The sequence below is a fragment of the Anser cygnoides genome, chromosome 3 (genome assembly GCF_040182565.1).
Source record: "Anser cygnoides isolate HZ-2024a breed goose chromosome 3, Taihu_goose_T2T_genome, whole genome shotgun sequence".
NCBI lineage: Eukaryota > Metazoa > Chordata > Aves > Anseriformes > Anatidae > Anser > Anser cygnoides.
The window spans coordinates 40,225,091-40,244,999 of NC_089875.1; the positions used below are offsets into that span (position 1 = coordinate 40,225,091).

A 19,909-nucleotide genomic window follows, 5' to 3' on the forward strand; every position below is an offset into this window, starting at 1 on the left:
CATTTTGAATCAAATAAGGAACTAGAGTTGAATGGGTTGTGTTTCTATAATTAATTTCTGCAGGATGTAACTTTGGGAAACTCATCTGACCTTTCTGGATATTATTTCACCTATCTGAAAAATTAAATGTATTACACAAACAGGTATTGCAAAGCTTCCTTAGTGGCCATTTCTCAAGTGAACAGGTTCTTAGTTTTTTGTAGTCTTAGCAAACGTATTAAAAGAAAAGAATGTGCATTAGTGAAGAGAGAGCAGTCATGGAAGAGGGAAGGAAGGGCATGCAAGTTATTTTCTGGGATTAAAAGAGGTAAAGGAGGTCAGCGGCTTTGCTCCAAATAGCATGACTTTGAAAGCCTGATTAAAAGTAAGGCAGTGATGTTCACACCACTGTCTTATCCTGACATGGCAAAAGCCAATTTTTTAAAATAAATTTCAGACCAGTTTTCATATTTCACATGTTGGCTCAGAAGGAGAAAGATATAAATTAAATCTCTCAAAACAGTAGAAGAATCTCCCATCCATGATAAATGAATAAGGAAATAAGATTTCTCACTTTCTCATGTCTTAATTTCCTTGGTTAAACTGTTTGTGTAATTCAGAAAAAAAGAAAAAAACACTGTAGACTGAGATGACTGCACTCACTGCTTAGTCAAATGTGGAAATTTGATGAACGATTCGTTGTAGGTTTTTTTTTTGTGTGTGTGCTCCCTTGTGTACAACTATGAGACTATGTAAATTATTTTTTCTACTTGGAGGGATGGAAGAAATGGATGCACTAACAGCCAAACCAAATTTAATCAGGGGTGTGTGTGTGTGTGAGAAGTCATTCACATTGTGATTGGCTTATTGACAGCATTTCTAGATAATAGGTCTGATCCACTGGGAATATTTTAAGAGCAGCTATGGATTAATCAATTTTTCCATTCCATTTTGAAGGTCGTATGAAATCTAAAGTTTATACAATGATTTAGATTCAAGTCTGCTATATGTGATGTATTGGCTGACTAATTTTTTCCATTCGCTTGGTCAGTTTATAAAGATGTATAGGATATGTTTGTGTATGTAGATGTATATAAATTCACACAGTAGGTCAAGCAAAAAGGGAAAGAGGAAATAGAGCAGCTGGAAAAAAAAGAATAAGGAGACAAATAAAAAAATACTAAACAAAGAGCAGTAGTAATTTCACATCAATATCAGTTGAAAAGGCTTTTGTGGCCAAAAAAATAGCAAAGTGACAGGAGGTTCAGGCATGTCCTGACTGACATTTCTGAGAAATGGTGAACAAACACTTGCACACACAAACCTGATTTTCACATACAGTGAATTAAATCACCTGTAAGAGTACAGTTCATGTTTGAATGTGTGTTTAAATGTAGAAAAAATGTTTCCTCAATTTTGCAAGAGATTCTGTATTGTTTAACAGGTTATATATTTTGTTTGAAGTTCAAATCTGGATATTTTGGACAACTTGTATTTAGTTTTATAAATTGCTAAGCATCATGTACGCACATTTGAAGTTAAGAACAGGTAATCTTAGTGGTGGTACTGTGCTAATTTTTGAAGTGGTTGTGTTTCAGAAGCAGTTCTGACTCAAGTAGGAATTGCAGAAAATTTTTCTCCTTTAAAAACACATTCAAACATATTTGTACTCTTGCAAGTGATTTAATTTTCTGTATACGGAAATCATGTGTGTGTGTGTTGATGTATGTATTCACCATTTCTCAGAAATGCAAAGGTATATTCCACTTTGATGAAAGTCATAGGTGAAACAGAACTACACATAGTCCACCAAAAGAAACCAGGTAAAAAGAAAACAGAAGACTACACATACCTATTACTGATTTAAATCTAACATGAGTCTGATTTAAAAGCCAGACTGATTTGGCAGACCTGTAAACCCATGCAAAGTTCTGCACCTGGATTTATGACTACATAGGGAAGAGGACAGTATATATGTAACAGTGGATGGTCCCTGGAAAAGTTATCCATGTGAATTGTCACATTCAGTCTTGCTTTGTTTTACAATTATCAAAAGGCTTTGTATATATTTTCTTTGTGTTCTAAACAGCCAAAAGCATTAAGGAGAGTTAGTCATATGACAGAATACAAATTCAGCAGTCACAAAATTATATGACAAAATGAAACAGAACCATCATCCTGGTAATTGAGATAGCACAAGCCTGTGAGAAAACTTAACATGCACAGCATCCTAAGATACCTTGCATCTTCTATTGAGGTATTTTGTTGAGGACCCTCTCTGCATAATAACCCTAGGTCACTTTCTTTGTTTATTTTTTAATAATACCATTGCCTCTACTCAGTGTTGTACCATGTCCTGCATGATTACAAGTGAAAAAATAAAAAATTAAATATAGGTTCATTCAAAATATGCGGGACTTACATGCTGATAAGAACTTTTTAATTTTTTTTTAAAGCAGTATCTTATATTAAAAAATTGAGATAATATGCCAGCTTAAGTAAACTACCAGAATGATTAATCTCTTTTCCTTTTGCCAATTTATATTGTGTAACTACTGATTTTGTAATATTGTTCCTTAGAAAACAAAGGCCTCAAGAGATTTTTTCCTTTCCTCTAAAAAAAAAAAAAACCAAACCTGCCAAACATTTGCAATGTTTTGAATCCTAAGTCATCTTCCTCCTCTCTAGTCCCTTACCTCCTATAAACTTATATTTAAAAGAATAGTGTTTTAGTGCTCCAACCAAATGAAAATTAACAGTTTAATAAACGACGAAATAATTCCTGTATCTTTGAGTTACTATTTTTTCCACAGCAAACACCCAACAAGAAACAAACAGAAAGAAACAGGAAATTATGTGTTGACAGTCCAGTTTGCCTCATTCATACAAATTTTGTTTCCCCTCCCTGCCCCTAAATAGCTAGGAACAATTTACAGTTTTAACATTCATGTAAAATTGTCAATATTATCAGTTGTATACATTGACAAGGTGCTAAATAATGTTATAGGCAGGATGAAGCTATCTTAGCAGACAGAACTTTTCTAATTACAAAAAATAGAGTGTTTGAAAAGTTGTTCTGCACAGACTGAGTCACCCCCAGACATCTAAAAATCAAAGGTCAGGAAATGTAGGTTAGAGGTATCTTTGCTACCTTCACTATATTCTGTACTAAGAATTGATTAGCCACAGCAGACTCAAGAAATGGGGTTGAAACATTTCAAAATCTGGGTTGATGAAGTGTGAGACTGAAAAGGCCTTTACATGCATTTTTAAAATTCTATGCATTTATCTTTGAACTTCTAACTTATCCCAATACATTCCCTTCATAGCAGTGACAGTATCTTTGTTTAGATGAGGAGAGAAAATAGGTAGTATTTTCCACAGCGATCAAGTTTCAATGAAAATCTGACAGCCATTGGGGTTGATGTAAAGATTATGGTACATAACTCTATTGCTCCAGACATCTGAATCATTGATATTCACACATTAAAGCAAAGCTAAATAAACCATACTCCTCTGGACATGAGGAAGTCTTTTCAGGCCAAAGGAGCTGTTCCCTTCCCTTCTTCCAAAGATTACATGAGGGTTTCATGATATTTCCGGTGATCATTGCACTGTTTTCTTTGGGATAGAGAACAAACTTTTACCTCATCAGCAGACTGATTACGGTAGAACCGTCTTCCAGGCAGCAATTAAGAAAAGATGCAGGTGTAAAGTTTCCCAGGAGAAGTGTTCATTTAAGACAGTGCAGAGGGATCAGGTTCGTTAAAGCATTTCTGAATCTGCTTTATTAAGGAAGCCATCTCTTCAAAACGAGGAAAAAAAAAAAGAAAAGGCAACAAGGCTGAGGAACAAACCGAGGAAGAATAGAGACAACACTTTTTCCTAGCCACTTAATCTCCATATATGAGAAGCACAGTGGGGTTTCAGCAGCAGGCTGAGGCAAGCACTGTACTGTGGAGGGGCTGATGGCAGTATTCCATCAGCTGGAAATTGTTAAGGAAGGAATGACCTGTATTGTATAAGTTATTACTGGATAGTTCCCAGATGAGTTAATAGAACTGTGACCTAATTAAACCACATCCTTTATGTCCAGCTTCTCCAATTGCATGTACATGACAACAGCAATATAATATAACAAACCTTAAAGTAAATTTTAAAATACAGCAAGGAAGACAACAACTCTGGTGGCAAATCAAGAGAAAAGAGTGAAAATAGAAGTGGTATCTACATTTAAGTCACAGTCATTGCAAATGCTAACACCATACTATAAAAGTCTTAAAAACAATTTGACTAAACAAATCAGGTGGACCATATGATGAAAAAAACCTACTGAACATAATCGTAAACTGAAGGCACAATGGAGACTCACTGGAGCTAATCTCTCACAAATTTTACTTCAGCTGTAACAGCTCAAAAGGAATATCTTAAATTTTTGAAGACTACTCAGTGAAACCACCTGCTGAAAATAGAGTAGAAGTGAAAATAATGTGTTACATTTAAAGATTTTCATTTGTGGGTTTTTTTTTCCTGTAAATTTTATTAGCCACATGATTATTATTTTTTAATACTGAATTTAATGCTATAACACTAGGTTTTGGTATGAATGGACCCCCACTATTGAAACTATATCGTTATCATTGATACTTAACTTTATTGTCAGTGTTACTTAGTTGTGTAACTGTATTTGCACCATAAACTAATTTCTTATTTTTTACGGTAAGATCTAAGAGTATGTCCTGTACATAAACTGCATAATAAATTGCATAAAGTAGTATGCTATTCTGAATATTAGATCTCTAAATTGTATGCCAGTCTACTAAAAGCTATAGCACAATTTGTTCATACTAGCATTGAATGCCATTAAAGGGAAACAAATTTAAAACCAATAAAACGATTTAAGCAAGAAGCCCAACATCATTAAAAGAAAAGATAATGCTCTTACACACACACATACAAAAAAATCAATCATGCAAATGGTTAAGAACTTGCACTCATTTAGCAAATATTTTTAGAAAAGGACAAAGATCAAGGAAAGATCAATTACCCATATTTCAGAAGAAACTTTTTGACATAACTAAACTGCTGGCTATGTTTCCATTACTGCATATTTACAGGCCTTGATATTTTGTCAAAGACAGGATACTAAACTAGAATGATCCAATCTGTTTAACAGTCTGTAAGCTTCTTCTATACACATTTCCTTTTCCCACTGAGTATTTACTTTTTGCTGATGCAACTAATGTATACCTCCAGCCTGAAATGTATTACCATGAGCAATTCAAGTCCACATGCTAGGAGCCACACAGCAAGAAAAGAGACCCAATAACAGGAAAGAAACCAACAAAGGACAAATGGCAAAAGAACAGTGAAAGATGGAGGCCAACAGCATACTCTTACCTTTCAGTTAAAAGCGTAGTTTTTATTATTATTATTATTAAATACCTCCCTCCATTCTGAGCTTTTCACCACTTTCTTTCAATCATTGACTCAATTTTCACTTCAACTTTACAATTCACTTTTGGAAAAAATCCAAACCATTGTGTGGAGGGGTAGTGAAGCAGGAGGAACTTTTACTGTTATAAAGGATTACCAGACTTAGGCGCTACATTTCTAGGTGTTGCTTTTCAGCATTGCCATTGTACCATAGTGTCTGCTATTTCTCTAAGTGTCATCAACTTGTCAGCTCATGAGCAGGTGTAAAGGCTTTGTTCCTCCTCAAATGTAATGTTCAGTGGAGCCAATGGAAGTCTCTGAAAAGTGTTGTGTCAGGAGTACTTTTTTTCTTTTTTTTTTTTTTTCCCCCAGGGAATTTAAAGGTAAACAATTCTATTCAATATTAATGTCATTTGTTGCTACAGCAAGAAAGCAACAAAACATTGCTAAATGGATTATTAAAAGTTCTGAAAACAGAAGAGGTGCCTGGGAGGCAGCACTCAGGAAACACTTAAAAGCCTGAAGATCACTGGAATGTGCAAGTAATGTGAGCAAATTATAAAGTAAACCAAATAAAAATATCCTGACATGGGAAGATGAGAATTCTGTACTAAACCATACACATCTGAAATTCCCCAGTTGATACTCATGTCAGAAGACAGTAAGTCCTTTGACTTTTTGTAAAACACGTACATGCTATCAGAATGCACTGAGATTTACAAAAAAAACATTAAATTTTTAGATATTTTAAAAATCAGTGATATACACAGAGCCACGATAGTAAGTAGCGTATCTGTGTATTCACCCTTCATTTCCTGCATCATCACAGGAAAAAGAAAAAAAACTGAACAGTTTCACCCCAAATCAAGACAATTAAATTAGACTTGTGTCTTGGTGTTATGTTATCACTTTGTTCAGGGTTATACTACCTGAAATATTAGACGTAAGAGGGTCTGTAGTGTTTTTAAGAATTTCTTAGCATGCATTGCTTCTTACGTGGGCTTAGTATGAGTAAACAAACTGAGCAATTCTCAGAACAATTGATTTTTCTTGCCAAAAGTCAGACCCTCTATTTGAATTCATTATGGTTCATTAGGATTCAGCTAAATCCAAAGCTTATTTTGACTATTATAGGTATTACTGCTCTGAATTTAGAATCTGATGTTTTATTGAGTGACAGATAGCGGGAATAAGTGAAGATCTTCTGAATTTTTCTCAGGTCTAAACCAAACATCTCCATTTCAATCTGTGAATGATTCCAAATGCCTCATTCCAAGAAGAGATATAGCATTGCAGGTAGAAGGAAAAAAAAATCTTATTAACTCTTTCAGTGGAAGAGAATCAGTGTTCCAGTCTGCATTTATCTTGTTATATTAAAAGACCATAATCTGTAAGCTTTCCAAGGAGATCAGAACTAAATACTGGGCAAGGTATTATAAGAAAGTAATAAAGCTACATGCTATTCCTTCATAACTATTAGGTAAATAAAGGCAGAGACTAGTGACCTTCTCCTTCATTTAATGCTGTTTCTGTTAATATTGGTCTGATCACTTAGCTGTTGTTTCTTCAGGAACCAAGTGCAAGAAGAGGAGCAACTAGCTTATTTCAGACCATAAACCAGCAAGATGGTTTTTCCTTCTGATACATTTGCCTTTTATCCTAGCATGGTAAAAAAGACATCAGCTATCATACAACTTTTGACAATAACTTTGATGCAATCTTGGCTTCTATTTGCTGTAGATACTGTGGATCAAACTATATCCTTCTACAATTGATAACAAACGATAATTGTTTGCATCTAATGATTATAGTGATTCTATTTTTTTTTCTCCCTGCTTAAAGGAAATATCTTTCTGAAAGATTAAAGGTATTTAAAGCTAAGTAAAGGAAAATATGGAAGATATATAGAAAATATATAAAAATATAGAATATGTACAAAAAATGAAAATATAGGAAACACGGAACATATTTGTTACTTGGTGTTGTATTTCACAATTTTCAAATCCCATTTTTAGTTATAAATTTGTTTAAAAGTCACTAACGTTATTTCCAGCTGTGTGAATTGAGCACATAGCTATGTATCTTGGTGCATAGGACACAATCTAGAAAGATTTCAAATGGGAAAAAAATAAAATAAAATTATGGGCTCCTAAAATACAGAATCATCTCTTTCTCTCCTCCTCTCTTGCTCCCCCCGATCTCCCCCCTCCACAGTTTTTTTTTTTTTTTTTTTTTACTCTAACTTGTCATGTATTTGACAGTTTCTCAAGTATTTAGCAATGAAGATCTAATTGGAAAGTGCCAGGTTCCTTTTTATTGCACTTTATCAATATTGTTAACGGAATGATGTAATTGTTTGGGGTTTGGTGAAGACATTCCATGTCACTTCAGTGTTAATACCAGGCTGGAGCCTTCCTTGTCTGCCTGCGTAAGCTAGATAAACACAGACCTGTGTGCTTTCTTCTCATCTCAGGATACTTACTCAGAGAGATCTTGGAACATATGCCTATTGCGAGCTAAACATTTCACTTTTCATTTTATCCATGTGCCAGAAATCCATTCCTTGGATAAACACTTTACATACTGACACTCTTAAAGTTACTAAACATGATAAATAAAGAGAGAATACATCATTTCAAAACCGATTAAACATTTTCTCACTTGTGACAAATGAACAGCTATACACTGCATGGAGTCCCTGGAGCAGACATTCCATTTTCTTTGTCTTTATTTTGCGTGGAAGATTAACTTTCCATTTCAGCTCATCTATTGCACAATTGAGCTTTTCTAAAATACACATTGCTGCATTTTCCCCAAATCATTATTCATTTTAGAAACATTTTTGTTGTTATTGCTGCAAGAGCTGTTCTTTTAGACTTCTGTGCTTTTAATAGAGATATGAGCTTTAATATTTTGTGCCCAAGCTAAAAGAAAGAAAATTTGTAGCTCTTACTAAAAGCTAAAGAAATGCTGTCTTGGGGCAGACCTGAACTTACATGTGAGCTGAAGTTATCCACTTCAAAAAGTAAAATCCAAACACATTAATCACATTAATTTTGCTCCATCTAATCCATCACTTTTCCTTGCACCACTTGCTTGTCTAGTCATCCTATGCACTGCTGTTCTACCTATGATTAGCCAAATGTAACTAATCTTTCATTTAGCTTTTTAAGCTTTCACCTTCTCTTTCACCCCCTGCCAAAAAAAAAAAGAACCCAAGTATTTTATTTCTAAGACCCTTTAAAGATCTTAATGCAATAAACACACAAAATACCAAAACTACACCAAGAACCTGTCTTCAATGTTTTAACAAATACCACAAATTTGATTAAGAATTACAGTGTGTGGGTGGAAGGGATAAAGAGAAATGTAGTTTATATAACAGTAAAAAAAAGATTTGACCCTAGATTTTTTGTTTTAGGTCCCAGTGTATTTCCTCGTGTTCTGTAAGAACTTTTGCATGTGATGTCAACAATGAACTAGAATTTCCTTCTTGGACAAAATACTGTGCAAAAGGAGATGCTGCACTCATCAGCAAAGGGGAGAAGAAAGAGTTAAGACAAGTAGGATGGAGTAGGCCAAGTTGACTGAGGGTCCAAGGAGCAGTTTTCTTTCTTCTCCCTTACCGTATATCCTAGCTATAATGAAAGGAATATGTTGATATCATGGTTTCAGTCAGGAGAAAAATAAAAATAAAAAAATAAAAATAAAAAACAAGACTGGAGAATGAATTCGACAACGACAAGTCACAAGTTTGCCAAACAGATTTCAGATCCCTCTTGCCCGTAGGAATCTGTCAGCATTGTACATATAGTCTAATCCATTTTCCACAGGAGAAAGTTTCCTCAGCAGAGCAGTCAGAGATCACAAATCTCTCTTCTACTAACAGTTTCTTCCCTCAAAGTTTTATTATAAAGGAAATTTCTAAGAGTAAGAATCATGTAATTCAGCAGTTAAACTAGCTTCAGAAATTTCAGGAATGCCTTTCATAAACTTGAGCAAGAGGTACGATACTGAGCCAAAGCAATACTCCCTTTGTTCCACTTTTTCCATCAGGATCCCACGTCATTGATATATACCACTCAATGACCTACCATCTCCTTTCAAGTAAGGAGGGAGCTTCTGATGACAGAGGAACATCCACCCTCCCTTTTTCAGGTACTGTCTTTATTACATGGCCCATGGGTATAGACAGAAACTACTGGTATTGGTGCTGTACCAGGAGAGTAGTCACCCATAATGTGACATTGTAGCAAGTAACAAATCAGGGCATCAGGGCCATAGGATGGCTAATAAATCATAGTAATAACTAGAATCATTTATAGTGGCATATTTTACTGTACATGGACTAATGAATACAGCTGTATTCATTAGCATATATTCAGTGTCAGTTGTAGTTAACACAAAAAGAAGATGCTATTCTTAGTGAACATAAAACTAATACAGACTAATACAGTTTCACCAAATCTGGACTAGAAATGGTGTGTGTCATATTTCAGTCTTCTGCAGGGACAAATAAAAGTGTGTCCCATTTAGACACTGCTTCTGAAGAACACTGCCAGAAATTAGAAGAAACCACAAGTTGTGCAATGCAACGAAGTTCACAATTTTGAAAACTCTCAACTGCACACATCTGTAATGAAATTTAATGAAGTATTTTACTTTTTGCCACAAAAACTATTTGAAGATCTATTAGCAACACTACAAAGGAAGTCACATTCAATTATACATATCATTAGTATATTAAAAAAACAGATTTCCATTCCACATTTTATAAGCTCAGGAAGTTGTACCTAATGAACATTAGTTGTCTGGCGAATGTTATGTCTGTCAAATCACCATGATTCTGGCATAGAAGGAACAGTTTTCTCTCAGTCTGAATGTCATATTCTAAGTTTGTTTTTACATAAGGTATATGCCTTTTATATCTTAAAGGCAAGAGTCTTGCAAAATTTTTCTAAAGGTAGACTGCATATCTATATACCTTTTTTTTCCTGTTCATCAAGTTGAAATTGACAATAAATATCACTTTGTTTTCTGAGTGCATTTCTTTCACTATCCAAAAATAAAATAACATTGGATTCCAAAACAGCAGCTTCTAAAAAACCACTTTTTTCAGAGAAGGATTTTAGCGTGTTGTTCTTTCTTACCTTTTATGTGCTTCTGTTAGTGATTTCTCTTCATTTTCTTGGTCTATTTTAGCTGTAAAAAAATACAGGCAAAGAAATAACTATAAAGCGAAAGATACAGATTTTTTTTTAAATAATGTTCACTGTAGAATTCATAAGTCTTTTATTCTTTATTTTATAAAAACAAGCTGAAGATACACTCAAGTATAACAGTTCTGAAAAAACTACATGAAGTCTGATAACCCTAGAAAAACACATACACACACCTAAAAGCCCTCAAAACAAGTGTTGTGTTTTTGTTGTTGTTGTTGTTTTTTAAATCTTGCAGTAATATAAACAACCAAGTCATGAGAGTGACTTCAAAGCAATTCTTAAAGTATAACTCTGAAAATAAAAATATGGGAACTTGTCTATTAAGAGAGGGAGGAAAAGCATGAAGCATTCAGCTTTAAAGCTTTTCTAAAACTTGCTTGACAGATAAAAATTGTCTTCTCCCTCCCCTCCCCCTTCAAATAGCTAGTTAGTTTATGAACTAGGAATTCCTAAACAAGAACAAATTATAACATATCAATTAGTGAAGTACTAGCACCATAGTAGGCCCATATCAAAAACATTACTTTCTATACAAAGGAAATTATTGCATTGCCATTATGTGAAGAAAAGTCAAAAACAGCAAGCTGTCATTGCCACACTAGTGAAAAATGAACAGTTTTCCACATCTTCTCTCATACTGCATTATGTAGTAAGTTCAGTTCACTTAACTTAGAAACATCGATATGCAAAATCTACAAGAACATACGTATTAACCTAGGCATCAACAACATGCAAAGCAATAGTAAAATCTGCTCTGTGCAAGTGTGCTTAGATCAAATTTATACAGTTATTCAGTTATCACAGCTTAAATCCATTTAAGAACTGCACATTGTAGCTAAAATCTTTTTAGTTTCGAACTTTATTCCCTTTTCATGTCTGCTGGAATACTAGGTTTTTAATTTGCAAGGAGAATTTTAGAATTCCAGAGAGTCATTGGGTTTGGAGGCATGAAGAGGATCTGAATTGTCCTGAAGACAAATATCAATAGTACAGAATTCAAAGAGAAAACTAAAAAAAACATAAACTTTAAAGCTATTTCTCATTCCCTACATTGCTTTACAACAATAAAAAATATTTTTCTACTTCGTTGATGCACCACATTAACAATGTGGTAGGAATAGGAAATCAAGATTTTAAATTTGACACAAATGAGAATGGGATTTTTAGGGTACAAAAATAATCACTATTTTTTCTATTATGAAGTTTCAATCAACAGCACTTTACAAACACATACTTGCACTGAAATAGACATGTGAAATCTGTAGCAAAGTTACAGAAGTGGAGGTTCCCTTCCCCCCCCCCCCCCCCAAAGTCGGAACAAGGATCGGAATTATGTCTGATGCTGCAAATGCTTTTTATTAGTAGTAATGTAATCTGCTGAGCTGGGCGAGCAGTGCTCAGTTTACCCACAGCAGCAAACTTTGTATCTAGCAATTGTTATTTGAAGACTAAGGCTCCATCCTTGTTTTGTTTGAAGTGAAAAAGAAATCCCAGCAAGCCACAGGAAACTTGAGGGAGTACTGGGTAAAAGTTCTCAAGGAAACTCAAAAGAACGTGAAGCCTGCCTGATTACGGGTTTCATTACTGACTTGAAACTCGGCCCAGATTCTTCAAAAGGTTTGAGAGGGCTCAAAACCCTTCTTCTGAGTGAACCTGGGCCCAGTGTTGAGTGAATCTGGGCTGACTTATAGTTTTGCTTGAAAGCCTTGTCTTGCTTTGGATATGAAACCAGGTGAAACCTGGCAGCTTTGACAGATTTTTTTTCTTTATACTTCAATCCTGAAAGTCAAGGTATAATTTGTTGTAGAACCATATGGTGCAAGAGAGAAGAAACTCCACCCAGACTCCTTGGATGAAGGGAGAATATATAATTTTACATTAACACTTTTACTAATGTACCTTCAGTTACAGCTTCTAAAATAAGCAGTGCTGTTACTGAAACACAAATTGGAATCCTCTCAGTTAAACAATGCTTGGAAATGGAGGCTAGCATGTTCCTGCTTAGGATAGTCTTTTAGTACTTACATCTGTAGGATAGAACCCTTTTTATAATCTTATAGGATTGATGGGACATAACATCTGAACTGTCTAGTTTTGGCTTTTTCCTCATCTCCAACCATTCTACACATGCTTACAAACAACTATTTACCTGAAAAAGCAACAGAGCAAATATTTCAAATTTTTTTTTTGAAAGAGTGCAAGTACAAATCGTACAAGGCTTATCAAAGTGTGTTAGAATGTCTCAATGCTGCAACACATTTTTTATTTCCATTCTAATTTAAAAGCATGCATCTGTACTTTTAATCATTTCCTAGAGAATGGGTACTACACAAAGAATCTTGATAATCCCTGAATTATTCAGTTGTATGTAATAGTCTTTTTTTTTTAATTTTTTTTAAGCTAATAAGCACATATGCATAAGGCAGTTACTATACCCCCCCCCCCCCCCCCCCCCCGATTTCATTCTGCATCAGATCACCTCTTGGCATTAACAGTCTTGCAAGGAAAGAGTTTTCTCTAAGAGAGAATTCCCTTGTAGTCTATTCCAAACATGTGATGACATGACACCTCTAAATCTTTTTAATGTTATCAAAAGGACATTATTCAGGTGTGAATCAGACTTGCAATCCATTTGCTTTCTTGTTTTTCAAGATGAAAAAAAAGTTAAAGAACAGTATTAAAATGTTTCTGCTTCAACAAGATGACAGCTGACACCAGTGGAAGAGAAGAAAACATGGTACATACACTCAAGGATCTGTCCCAGTCCAAAGTAAACATTTAAATGACTACTTTTGTACTAGTATACAGTAAACAACTGAAAGCTGTGGACAATAGCTAGTCAAAGACATTCATTGAGATTTAACAGGATGCTTTCTTTCCTTGTTGGTTATCAAAACCACAAAAGTCTTACTGTCATATGCATACGCTGGAATAACTACTAGATTGCTGAAGCATCTAGAGCGTCCGATAAATTCTGAAATTGGCCACTGACATGATCACCTAATATTAGTGGTTGCTGGTATTTTGCCATACTAATTGCTCCATTGGTAAACTGTTTTCAACCCATTTTTCTGTTTCAGCAAGGGAGTAATGTTTTTAATATAGTTTTTCCCCAAAAGCTCCAGGTATTTCTGAACATTACAGCTATGACAGATTCAGCCAGAGATTCCCCATACTGCATTAGACTTTTCCATTTCATTGAATATAATGCATCTTTACTGTCACTTCTTCCTCCAAAGCAGTACATCACAACTGGTAAACAGAGTGCCTGAAAGGCACTGTCTTGTCATTCTTTCTTGGCAGCCTATATCAATTAAGTGCTAAGTACAAGCTGAAAGGCAGCCATGTGGGGAGAGGTGTGTCGGAAGAAAACTATGTTTCCTTTCACAGATGAGAACTCCTCCAACAGGTAAAGCAAAAAGGAGAAAATCCCTACCCATTTCACAGTGAACCTACCATGGCAATAGCTGGTGCAGGAAAATCTGTCATCTTCAAGGGTACTGTGGCAGCTGAGCACATCAGGGTGCTCAGCTCAGCCACTAAAATTCCTGCTCTCTCTCTTTGTCCTGAAGAAGCAAGACTTCTTCAGAAAACTTCAGAAAGTCTTACAGCTTTTCTTTGAAAAACATTAAAAGAGGTCTTGTAGTCTCATCTGCTTTTGTATATGTTTATATATAAATATATATATATACTTCCACTGATCACATAAGAAACTTTTTGCAGGCTCTTATGACAGATGCAGAGGTTCCCATTCACGGGTCAGTAATCTTTGCCAACTAAAAATATTCCATATTTTATTGACCCAACATCTTTTCCTCAGCCCTCTGCACTGAAATTACTGTTCTTGATCCTTGACACTAATTTTCTGAACTGCCTCCAAAGATATTGTTTCAAATCTAATAGATACCTATAAAATCTACATCATACCCGAAGTATTAGTCCCTGTATTTCACATAATGCAGAGGAGAACAAAGGTAATACTTGATTTATAACTCTGCCTACACACATTCAATGCATTGCAGGTCTTCATATGCAGCTCTCATAATCCTGAAAGCATATATATCCTGTAAAATCTACCTATTTGAAAAATAACCTCGGGTCATATTGACGAACATTGCAATATTGAAAAAGGAACACTTCAGAGTGAAAATGACCTCTCATGGAACAAGGAAGAGAAGCTGCCTTTTCTATTCATAACATATACTAAGTTAACTTACTCCTTTTTCACTTTTTCTTTTGAAAGCATCTCTAATGACTTCTTATGGGACAATGCTCTACTGTTTGCCTGCTTTTTCCATTAAGATATCTTCATAGTATTTAATTTGTCCCCATTTACTGCAAGCTCTGTATTTCCTAAATACTTCATATATTTGGTCAAAATTCAAGTACATTCCTTCCTCCCTATATCATTCCTTCCCAAGCATGAGGGTTGTACTATATCCCAGACTCTTCAATCAATTTGTCTAACTACAGGTTATATGTATTTCATCAAAATTTACATCAGATATTCTAATTTGTAGCATCACTTTTTGTATTTGCTTAAATCTACTGTTTGATGTTTAATAACCTGGACATAAAGGTTGATTTCATGCAATTCAAAAAGATATTTCCAACAAAGCTGCACAAATGATGTCTAATTAATTTAATGTATAAAAGGTGTTGTCATCAGCATAGACACACAGTCTAGAATGATACACACCATTATTGTGTTTGCTCTTCCAATTCTTCTAGATTCCAGTCCTGCAAAGGTTACATACAAACTTCTGCAAAGGCACGTATATGAACAGTCATACCAAAGTGATCTACACATTTAAGAAAATCTGAAATGTTATACAAAACCAAATGAAAGAATCAAACACAGGCATTCTAGAAAATTACAGTGTTTAGCAGAACAGTATTGTTCACTTTCAGGTGAACATTTGGGGAGGGGGGGGTGTTTTTGTTGTTATTTATTTATTTTTTAGAAGCCTAAATGATTAAATGAAATAAAGAGGGGTTCAAAGGTAAGGATATAAAAGTTATTTTTGACCATGAATTGTCCCTTCTGATCGAAATGACAACTGACATTTCAGATGTACTATGCTAAAACCTTTTTAGGAATCAAGCCACTCTGTGAACTAAGAATGCTGCCAAGTATTTTCTCATTTTCAGTCCAATGAACTTTCTAGATAAGTCTCTTCTAAATGTAATCATTATACTTTCTGCATTAAAGCTGTTGCAAAAACAAAACAATAAAACGTATCTGATTTTCTGTATGTATATGATTATGTTCTGTACAGGCATTGGATATAAGTTCTATTTTCTCTGTTATCAGTTCTTGCAATTTCTTATTTGGAAGTGCAACATTTCATTCTTTATCGCCTCTTCCAATGGACTTAAAAATCTTTGGAAATATCTGCACTAAGACTAATGGGGTGGTCTAAGACTTGAAACTACTGCTTTAAATAGGGAGTATTCTGCCTTGCACTATGTGCATTTTAAAAGCAGTAGAATTCTTAGAAATTCTTTTTACTGAAAAAAAATAAACTCTCTATCTTCAAAACTTTTACAAACATTTCCTGCAGTTTTACCAAGATCTTTAAAGAACATTTTTCCCCCCCACAGTGTGCTGAATTAATATTAGCTATGACTTTGAAAATACAACAAAATATAGCAAATATCTTAACCCTAACCACCCCTTCCAAATAAATAAATAAATAAATAAATAAAAACAAAAAACAATAAGGGCCAAACAGACCAAAAAAATAAATACAAAGTTGAGGGATAGACTTTCTTAAAACATGCTGCAGACCTACTCCACTGGGATCTGAGGACTTGAAATGCCTATCTGAGGCTACGAGGAAACCTTCTGCAGGTTATCTCAAACATGTGACTAGGAGAGGACAGTGAACAGAGAGAGATAAGATGTTGCATGAACAAAGCATGTAGTCACACTTGTATTATTAGGGTCTAAGGTTCAAGTCCGCAGGACCTCTGCCAAAGCTTCTAGGAGAGTTCCTCCATTTTTTTTGGTGGTACATGCAGTTTTTAAATATCCCCCAGAACACAGTTAAATAACACTTACAACTATTTTATTTGGTCTGGAAATAAGCACACTGTTCAATGCTTGTTTTGAAACTCCTTGACAATATTAACTATCAAAGAACAACAAAGACACATTGTGAGTGCAAAGCCCTTAAAGTAAGCTACAAAAAAAAAAAATCTTTTCTTCTCCCCTTTGGTCTTCTGAATGTTCTTTGACTAAATTTCTATTTTTGTTGTTGTTGTTTGTTCTCTTTGCATGTTTAATTTATTAACCACGACGTAGTTGGGGAGAAGAGTGGCACTGGGAAAAGCTAACCAGTCTTTTTAGATGGAATCTATCAAAAAAGGAAGTAAGTTTCTGGCAAGACTGTAAACAAGAGTTAGATGATCATTAAACTTTAAATGATGATGTCACTGGTTCTCAGTGGCTTTGTAAAAAAAAAACATAAGCTTAATATGCAATATTAATATGCAAATTTAAGCTTATAACCTGCAATAACAGAAATTTCATGAGAGAAAAGGGACTTTAACAGTTAAAAATAATTTGTGTGCAAATGTACTAGATAAGCATAGTCACAAAACAGGTTGAGCCTTTGGTTCAGATTCAGAAATGATTCTGAGTAGACCTCCAAGGTCTATAAACAGCATTGAAATATCACCCCCACCCCCCCGGAGCTTACGTTCCACCAGAACATTTTGCTTTTAGCCTGTGCCATGATCTTGACCCAGCAATTACTGTCTGTAGACACCATCTGGCCCCAAACCCTGTTGCAATTTAAGCTACTTCTACTGAACCAGTTTCAAAGGGCTATGAGTAAGAAGATGCACGAAACTGCCATCCCTTCTGATCTCCTGATGTCTCTTAAGGGAATATCACATCTTCTCAGGTAATTGAATACAGGAATGCATCTGAGTAATCTCAGATGGAAGACAAGAATCAATCCTTTCATCTGCTTGTCTATATCCTAAATCTTTTATATAAAGGGGGGGGGGGGGGGGGGGGGGGGGGGCAAAGAGTGTTAATTAGTATTTGTTTATAATTAACTATGCATGATCTTTCCGGTAACTTTCAAGTGAAGCCAGGATGTGGGTTGTCATTTGTTGTGTTTTTCTGTTTGTTTTTGGTTTTGACAGATACAATGCCTTTATGATGGATGAATCGTTAGAGCTACGTTGCTGTAGTTTTGAGAATTTCTATTTATAGTAAACAAAGATGAGAAATCTAAAAAAGCTTTGCAAAAAGAAGAAAGCAGAATTTCTTCTGGAAACTGTAAAAGAAGTCTTAGATCCTTCTGGATTTCCTATGACATCCGTAGAAGGTAGTGAGCAGGAAGAACACCTGCTTCCTCTCCCCCATTTTTCCAAGATTATTATGCATACATGAAACAGAACATATAAATACTTCACTCAGGCCCCAGTATCTTGAAGATAACTGGGAATAGAGCATCTAACATGCTGGGTATTTTTCTAATTATGTTTTTTCCAGTTTTTTCAACACCTGTGAGTTAAACAAACATTTATATTGATTCCAACCAATTGTACTTCACAATGACTTCACACTCTCACTCAAGAACAACTCAGATTATGTGTTGTCCCATAGATCACTACCAAGATCCATAGAACCACAGCTAAAACTCTCTATGAGTATGTGATCACTGAAACTATAAAGACAATTAAACTTATCAGCAGAAGACTCCATAAAAGGAACCTGATTCCTCAAATAAATAAGAACAACAACAAAAAGCAGCACAAGTCCTGCTTAGCCCTCAATACATGTTTTAAGATCTGAATTTTCTCTACTTTCATTTCTTCTTTTAATCCATCTCAGGCAACAGTAAAGAGATAGCTTATTATCACCCTTTGAAAGATGACATCTACTGTCAGCTGAAGGGAACTGGAAATGGGGCCCAGTTCCAACACTTCCAAAAAATACCATGCCATCATACTCTAGTTACGTGCATTTCATGACTATTCACTATAATGTTGTTAAATGTCACATGCAAAGAAGTAAAATACATTGTATTTCATGTACAGCTTTGACCACCACTCCCCATACTAGTGTTTCTAAAGTCATACACAGCGCAAAGGTCTCCGTGAAGTCAGGACTAGACCCTAAACAGACATGCAGTTAGCTAGCATACTTAGGACTAAATATGCATTATTAGGTAAAGATACTGCAAGAGGTTTTACGTCTAATTTAAAAGCAAGGCTGTCCAGCTGTAAGCCTGGACTCTGGACTACTGAAGAACATGCAATGCCATGATAATTAGAGACAATACAGGAACAAAGTTGTCTTGCGTAAGTTTTAATATCTCTATCTTTCTTCACCACCCTACGAAGTAGATGGTAAAAGCAACATTATTTAAATGCTCTTTGGATTTTACAGGAGAAGGAGAATAAAATGTGGATTATCTTTGCCTCTAATTATCTATAAACTTTTCATTAACTTCAGTAATCTGCTGCATTCATTCTGAATAGTTTTGGGGTGGATGACATTGTGACACTCACATACTGACCTCTTACCAACCAATACCAAAACCAATGCCTTTCTTACTCTATCACACCTGTGTTGTCTGCAATCACTGTACTGATGCCTATGCCTAAAAAAAATGTTTCAGTGAGGTCCTGTGCCAAAGACACAAACAGCTGCCATGACAGGTCTAAAGGTTTGTCCTTTCATGGATGTTGAGGCAAGGAGAGGCTAATTCAGTGAACTCTGTTTAGTGTTGCAAATACAACAGAACGTGAATTCGGATTATTAGGTAATAATGTACACCAATGGAGGTGCTGACATCTGAGGTAGGGACAAGTTTATACAATACCGAAGTTAAACTATTTATTAGCATTAAGATGTCAGTGTGAGATTACAAAAATACTTTCAGCACTCAAAGAAAAAGTTTTAAAAGCTCATTCAATAATCCAATGAAGAGAATACCAACATAAAAATGTAAACATTCATGGAACTAGTTTAAGTGTGAATTCCTGCACTTTTGTTGTAGTGATTGTATGTTGCTCTATCTAAAGATCCCTCCAATGATTTCTTTAAAAAAAATTGTCTCAGTAATGAGTGCATTTTGATAATATTTAAAGTGAATGTCTCCACATAAATCTAGCGATATCTGACCCCTTAATGTTGTATTTTTTAAAAGAAAAACAAAACCAAAAATATTTCTTCGTATATAATTCCTAATGGTTTTAGTCATTTTCTCAAATTATTTTTAGAAAAAATTAAGAAATAGTGCTACATT

General features: G+C 34.9%; 1 protein-coding gene across 4 annotated transcripts in view; it reads right to left on the reverse strand.

The window, feature by feature from the left end:
- The window catches only part of FMN2 (formin 2), a 184,859-nt gene that overhangs the window by 23,205 nt on the left and 141,745 nt on the right, over positions 1–19,909 (reverse strand). For all 4 annotated transcript variants that reach the window (XM_066993979.1, XM_066993978.1, XM_048079932.2 and 1 more), the window contains one exon: positions 10,566–10,617. In XM_066993979.1, coding sequence (XP_066850080.1) covers positions 10,566–10,617 — 52 coding nt within the window. The remainder of the gene's footprint in view (positions 1–10,565; positions 10,618–19,909) is intronic.